Here is a 7,875-nt window from a genome sequence, read left to right on the forward strand (position 1 = left end):
AGCGCCGTCCGCCAACACGAAGAGCTCTCCAAGAGCGCGCTGAACTCGTTCAGTCTTCTTCTCTCAGTAGAGTAGTCAGGAGCAGAACGATGTGATCGCTCGGCTCCGAAGCGAAAAGCTGAATATGCGCTGCATCTGCTGCCTACTTATACTCACGCTGTGATCAGCAGCAGCTGGATGCAATAATCGCATGCCAATGTGCATTGGCTCGTTTAGTTTACACTCTAAGTAGATTGGTCCCTCTAAGCGAGATCCCAATTTCGTCGGTCATCCGACGTGACGTCAAGAGTGACCGACTGAAAGGGAACCATGATTTTTTTTTCAGAATTCTTTGATTAATAGAAAGTTTAAAAGAACAGCATTTATTTTAAATATAAATTGTCTTTGCTGTCACATTTGATCAATTTAATGTATTCTAGAAAAAAAAAATTTCAACAGTAGTGTATATTTTATATTATTAAGCAGATTTTGTCAGCAGATATTTGTATGTCTGATTAGATTCATTAATCCTAATATTGTGTTTAATTAAAACCAAATAGTTAATTCACAAAAACAACAGCACGGTGTATGACTAAGTTAATCAGTTTCAATAAACGGTTAATTTTGCTGGTGTAAAATTGACTGGTAACAATGAAGTTAATTTCAGTTTAAATAAGGAGTTCAAGCCAACAGTTTAAATTTACCCATGAATCTCTGCATCAGTTTAAAAGAACTTCAGGCCACAGATTGGCTGTGGTAGTACAGCTGATGTCAGTGAGGCTTTTGGGACTTCATATCATCACACGTCATTGCACCATACAGCTGAGATGTGCTTATCTTTATCTCTCTCTCTCTCTCCGTCTTTCTCTCTAAAATGTGTCTATTACAGTCGTGAGAGTGTATATTATACTATACTACAGTAAGGTCCAAAAGTATGAGATCACATTTTATTTAATTCATTTATAGTGTTTAAATCTAGAAAATATTATATTATATTATATTATTTAAGAATTTTAACAGAAAGAAAGTTGTTTGCTTCATTGGATGCAATTAAAATTTGCAATGAAAATATTTTTATTTTAAAAATATTATAAATTAAAAATCATATTTTCCATCTCATGGAATATTGACACTCATTTTTATTCTTATTTCTTTCCCGTGTTGCAGGAGAATTACAAGCACGTATGTTTTAATTTAGTCTCATGTGTCTTTCTCTCTATTGTTCAGATGGAGGATGTGATTGCCAGGATGCAGGATGAAAAAAACGGCATACCTATCCGTACAGTGAAGAGTTTCCTATCCAAGATTCCCAGTGTCTTCTCTGGTAATTCCCCTACATCTGTTTTATATACACTGCGGTTCCAAGCTGGTGCTGAGAAAGCAGGATTCAGCAAGAGGCAGTGCCCCACAGCAAGCCTGAAGACCAGCACAATGAAAACTCAGCCAGAACTCTGTAGTGCAGCGCCAGTACCAGAGCCCTTCATGTACTGATCTCTGTTGATTGTCTGATCTCTATCAAAGGTCTCTGGCCTGCATTGTTCTGGTGGAGAAGCACAATTCTGGATATAAATCACAGGGTTTGAATTGGTTGGTTGGAAGATTTGACTCATTATAGTTATTTAGATTTCATTCTAACATTCGGAAACAGCTATTATAAATGCAGCTAATCGAATATTCCGTGTTCATTTCAAGCTGTTTATGGCCCACATCAGTGGCATGCTGTCATTTGCTACAAACCATAATTTTACAGTTAATTTTCACAAAGAAGGGATGAGTTGAAATTATTGTTTGTGGTATTCTATCTGTGGTCCATAACCAAGAATATTAATTTAACATCTTTGAGAAGAAAACAACAGAAAGAAAGGAAATAACTGGATCCAATATTCATTTAAAAAGAATAATTAGAATGTTTAATTTTTATTGAATAATGATTGCACTATTAACATATCAGAAGAGTGCAAATGTTATACTCCTGTATATACCATAATCCATTTTAGAAGGGCAGGATTAGGAATGAAAAAGCAAGTTAGAAATCCTCAGAAGGGTATTCTTTCATTCCTCTGACTGCGATCCCCCAGAGGATTCATTAAAAGGCCAGCTTCAAGCTCTAATACCCCAGTCTCTGCCTCTCTATGCTTTAAAAAGTGTCTCACGCTCTTGGCTTCTACTGTCTCTGGGGACACGCCTCTCACTGCCGATTGGCTGAGGCTATAGGGGCTCTGTGCATATTTTAGGATTACTGGATTTGATTGGTCAGTAAGGGTTATCTCGGAAATATACAGTATTTCTCAGAAGAAACAGTTCACAGTCTATTAATTTAGCAGTGACCAGGTTGAAAACGAAACACTGAACACAAAAACTTTGAAATTAAATGAAACACCCTTTATTTATTATTCACTGTAAAAGGGCCATTAATACTTAAAGGGATAGCGCACCCAAAAATTAATGTTGCTGAAAATGTAGTCACCCTCAGACCATACAAGATGTAGATGAATTAGTTTCTTCATCAGAACAGATTTTGAGAAATTTAGCATTATGTCACTTGCTCACCAATGGATCCTCTGCAGTGAATGGGTGCCGTCAGAATGAGAATCTACACAGCTGATAAAAACATCACAATAATCCACAAGTAATCCATACGACTCCAGTCCATCAATTAACATCTTGAGAAGCAAAAATATGCATGTTTGCAATAAACAAAAACAAATCCATCATTAATATGATTTTAACTTTAAATTGTTGCTTCCAACTAAAATACCTTTAACCATACTGCTTTCTCCATGCAGTGAAAAAGTCATCTTGTCTGAATCAGGAGAGAAATATGCACATATCTAGCATATTACAAGCAAAGTATTTCGGTAGACTTTGAGAGTATAACGTGTTGGACTTTTTCACTGGAGGAAGCATTATTATGGATTATTAATTGATGGACTGGAGTCGTATTGTATATTTTTATCAGCTGTTTGGACTCTCATTCTGACGGCACCCATTCACTGCAGAGGATCTGTTGGTGAGCAAGTGATGTAATGCTGAATTACTCCAAATCTGTTCAGATGAGGGAACAAACTCATCTACATCTTAGATGACCTGAGGGTGAGTACATTTTCTAATTTTTGTTTTTGGCTGAACTATTCATTGAAAGGTGAAGATTTTTGTCAATCTAACAGTGGTGAACTTATAATGACAAAACGACAGTAAGGTCAATAAACGATAACTGGAGGTGAAGATTATGACATTCTGACAATCTGAGACAATTTAGAAGGAAAAACTGAAAAAAGAGCATTTCTTACCAACCATGAAACAGTATTTTGCTGATTTTAAAGATAAAACTAAAATAAATAAGTTATTTTCAGTTGACATGTCACATTTCAGGTTTTCTTTAGTAGACCCTGCTATCGAGACTTGATTCAAATTTTTATAGAGTAGCCCATTATCATTTATCTATTTAAAATGAGACTCATAATCTCCTTAGATTTTGAACAGTAGCCTTCTTTTCTTCTTTTCCAGGCTCAGACATTGTCCAGTGGCTGCTGAAGAATCTATGTATCGAGGATCAAGGTGATGCAGCTTTTTCTTTAATGGCATCACTGACAGTGCTACAAATGTAATGTGCACAGATTAAAAATCTACTCTTAATTTGATGCATTCATATGCAGTCTTTTTATAAAAGTCAAAATCATAACTTCAGCTGACAGTATAATATATTCAGGATGTGCATATTCATAATTATAAGTTGGCAAACAGCTAATGTCAGCATCTCCTGTTACTCCTTTAATTGAAGAAGAGGAGAGGAGGAGGACATTTTTACAGTAACAGATAGTCATTGAAAAACAAGATTATGTTTCCCAAAGGCTTGTTCTAACTGCTGGATCGCTTTCTCACATCTGCTTCTTCAGCTACAACAATGGGGAAACTACTTTGAAACTGTAGCTTGCCAAGCAATGCACTACAACATTGAAAAAAAAAATAAAAACATATTAGTGTAGAAACAATTTTCACTCAGAAATTGCTAGTAATTTTCACAAATAATTACAAAGAAATTGCAAGTATCACTTTAAATTAGAGGTGACATTTTGAAGTAGAAAGACTGGATTTCCCCCCCGATTTTTTTTGTAAAATGTACTCAATAATCTTTTACAACTTTTGAAAAAAATGTTGACATTTTATTGTAAAACTAATTAAGTAGTTTAGTGTAAATTAGTAGTTTAACAATAGTCGAGCTACTCTTCTAAAACAAAACTGCACACTACAATGAACTAAAATTATGTATTTTAGTGAGTTGTAAATATATTTATTTTAGTTATTTGTTTGTTTTTTAAATTATGACAATATGCAACTAATGTTTCATTTGCTCAAAAAGCATTTGCTGGTTTTCAAGTCTTCAATTTGGACTCTGTATTGTGGAGGTGGAGTAGGTTTAAGGAGATTTTTTTTCTTCACACAGTGGGGAGATTCAATTTGTTTCTGAGTATGGTGTATCCCTCTACTTTAGATTCCCTCTGACAGATTTGACAGGTGTGTGTGAGTAAGTGTGTGATGGTGGGCTCTTCTCAGACAGGAAAAGAGCAACCAGATAAGTGCACTGAAACTCTCAGTATACTCAGCAGACTGCCTGGAACAATGGAGAGATGAAAAGTAAGAACTTTAAAAAAGTTCCTTGTCTTTCTCTCTGTTCAGTTCTTGGCTACATTGCTGATTAGTGGGATTTACCTCATGAACATGCCCGGTGGGAAGCTCTCATCAAAATAACAACAGCTGCAAAAGCATACTGCACCCTTGAAAGCAAAAGGATATTAATTTGTAATCAGTACAGACACATGCTGTAACATGCACACTCACAGTAAACACTGTATTGTAAACGTTTAATAGAAAATAATTTATTGATGCTTAACTCTGGTATGGCTTGTGCAGAGGAGTGCGTGGTGCTGGTTCAGTATGTTGCAGTAGAATGTTATTTCCATGCTTCCTCTTGTAGAGGTCCAGTCATAGCCTCATTTAAATTACTAAATGATAGATAATTATATTAGAATGGGGAAAAGGAACTTCCTATAAATATGATTTTTTTTTTAAAGAAAAGCATCCCTAAAACCGGGTTTCTAATAGTTATGAAGGAATGACATGGCATTAGAGTCTTCCTGTTTTAACCTTCACTGAAGCTTTCATTTCCATATTCTAGTGGTTGGGACCAGAGGTGACACATGCTGTAACATGCACACTCACAGTAAACACTGTATTGTAAACGTTTAATAGAAAATAATTTATTGATGCTTAACTCCCTCTGGTATGGCTTCTGCAGAGGAGTGCGTGGTGCTGGTTCAGTATGTTGCAGTAGAATGTTATTTCCATGCTTCCTCTTGTAGAGGTCCAGTCATAGCCTCATTTAAATTACTAAATGATAGATAATTATATTAGAATGGGGAAAAGGAACTTCCTATAAATATGATTTTTTTTTTAAAGAAAAGCATCCCTAAAACCGGGTTTCTAATAGTTATGAAGGAATGACATGGCATTAGAGTCTTCCTGTTTTAACCTTCACTGAAGCTTTCATTTCCATATTCTAGTGGTTGGGACCAGAGGTATTCAAGCCTTAATAATGATTTAAAGGGGTCAAATGATGTTGCTAAAAAGAACATTATTTTGTGTATTTGGTGTAATGAAATGTGTTTATGCGGTTTAAGGTTAAAAAAACACATTATTTTCCACATACTGTACATTATTGTTTCTCCTCTATGCCCCGCCTTTCTGAAACGTGTCGATTTTTACAAAGCTCATCGGTCTGAAAAGCGAGGTGTGCTGTGATTGGCCAGCTATCCAGTCCATTGTGATTGGCCGAATACCTCAGGCATGTGACGGAAATGTTACGCCCCTTACCATACTGTGATGCCGTGTCCCGGCCCAAGCGATGAGACAAAAATATTAAAACCCTTTATAAACGAGGAATTTGTTGCATCCAAAGGGGACATGATTACGGATTATAATGACTTATACTGTCTTTTTACGCGTTGCGTTGCATCGCGCCGCGTAATTTTAAAATAATACAAATAAATACAACTTAACCACTGATTTCTAGTTGTGTCCTCTTTTGGAAGGCCAATCAAAGTAGTTTTGCTTTCACAAGCATCACACACGGCAGGCTTGAGTGAGCGGAGGCCGGCGGGCTTGAGAACGGCATGGCCGGCGAACTCGATGAAGGAGCGGCCGGCGGGCTTGCGGCAACCACATGTGATGACCCTGGGCTGGACTATGCTTCATCCACGGTGAAAGCCGATCCGGCGATCCACAGCATGAAGTTGATGTATTTCCTCAGCGACCAGCACACTTTACAGATCTTCTTTATACACCAAGAGCTTGTAACACTCCAAGGAGAAAGGAAAAATTTAAATCGCATCATATGACCCCTTTAAAAGTCATGGAGATTGGTTGGAAGTTGTATTTTCAAACTTTGAAGTGTTGCTATTACAACTCATTGTGTGCTCTCTAGAAGTTTACATATTGATGTACTGTGTTGCCTTCAATTTACTCCTTATATGTTCTTTAATTGGTTCTAAAATGACCAGGTTCAAACACCTGCAGAAACACTGGGATGCACGATATTATCGGATCGATATCGGAATCAGCCGATAATGGGCGTGAACATTTGGGCGGCGTTATGCAAATCTGTGACGTAGACGTGGGGGGCGTGTTAGAACGAGCCATTTTAGGTAGGTGTTGTTGACTCTTAACTTTTATAAAGAATATCTCTTTGGATTTGAGACATTAGTCTTTGCAACTTTACAGATCTTCTTTATGCACCAAGAGCTTGTAACACTTCAAGGAGAAAGGAAAAATTTAAATCGCATCATATGACCCCTTTAAAAGTCATGGAGATTGGTTGGAAGTTGTATTTTCAAACTTTGAAGTGTTGCTATTACAACTCATTGTGTGCTCTCTAGATGTTTACATATTGATGTACTGTGTTGCCTTCAATTTACTCCTTATATGTTCTTTAATTGGTTCTAAAAGGACCAGGTTCAAACACCTGCAGAAACACTGGGATGCACGATATTATCGGATCGATATCGGAATCAGCCGATAATGGCTTTAAATGTACATATCGGCATCGGCCCGATATGAAAATGTATGCCGATATGTCTTGCCGATAAGAGGAGTACATTAACTCACATGTGCTCAGGGTGTGCTAGCGATTAGATCATGTCAGCATTGTGGCTCATTTTTGAAGCAAAGTTTTGCCAGAATGGTGATTAGATTCACTGTTTTGGATCGCTGCATTTAAACTGAGAATGTGTGTGAGATACAGTGAACAGTAATAGCACGTGCTGCGGCTGCAGTGACAGCCTCCCCCGGGTCCTAATGCCTGTACGGTAAAGAGTTTTAATTCCGTAGGGGGCGCTGTTGGCCTACTTTTAATAAAATGAATGTAAAATACACAAATAACATTTAGACTGTTTCTGATCAAATAAAGCAGTAATTTATGTCATAAAATCATGAGTATGTTTTGATTTAAAGGTCAGAAGCTATAGCTTACATGAATAAAAAAAATCACAAACATGACACTTGTAAATTAAATAATTTTATATAGCCTATACCGATTTATTCATTAATGTGTAATATGTTTTTTTTTTTAAAACAAATTATGAGCTCTAAAATAATTTCAAAATTTTTACAACTCTTTTGCTTTAGATTGTAAAATACACAAATAACATTTAGACTGTTTCTGATCAAATAAAGCAGTAATTTATGTCATAAAATCATGAGTATGTTTTGATTTAAAGGTCAGAAGCTATAGCTTACATGAATAAAAAAAATCACAAACATGACACTTGTAAATTAAATAATTTTATATAGCCTATACCGATTTATTCATTAATGTGTAATATGTTTTTTTTTTTAAAACAA

At 36.2% G+C, this 7,875-nt stretch overlaps 1 protein-coding gene across 2 annotated transcripts in view; it reads left to right on the forward strand.

The window, feature by feature from the left end:
* Window positions 1-7,875, forward strand: part of LOC107552841 (regulator of G-protein signaling 7) — a 78,242-nt gene that overhangs the window by 57,412 nt on the left and 12,955 nt on the right. For both annotated transcript variants that reach the window (XM_016234846.1, XM_016234855.1), the window contains exons 3-4: window positions 1,207-1,303; window positions 3,487-3,537. In XM_016234846.1, the coding sequence (XP_016090332.1) occupies window positions 1,207-1,303; window positions 3,487-3,537 (148 nt within the window). The remainder of the gene's footprint in view (window positions 1-1,206; window positions 1,304-3,486; window positions 3,538-7,875) is intronic.

The sequence above is a fragment of the Sinocyclocheilus grahami genome, unplaced genomic scaffold (genome assembly GCF_001515645.1).
Source record: "Sinocyclocheilus grahami isolate Dianchi unplaced genomic scaffold, SAMN03320097.WGS_v1.1 scaffold18.1, whole genome shotgun sequence".
NCBI lineage: Eukaryota > Metazoa > Chordata > Actinopteri > Cypriniformes > Cyprinidae > Sinocyclocheilus > Sinocyclocheilus grahami.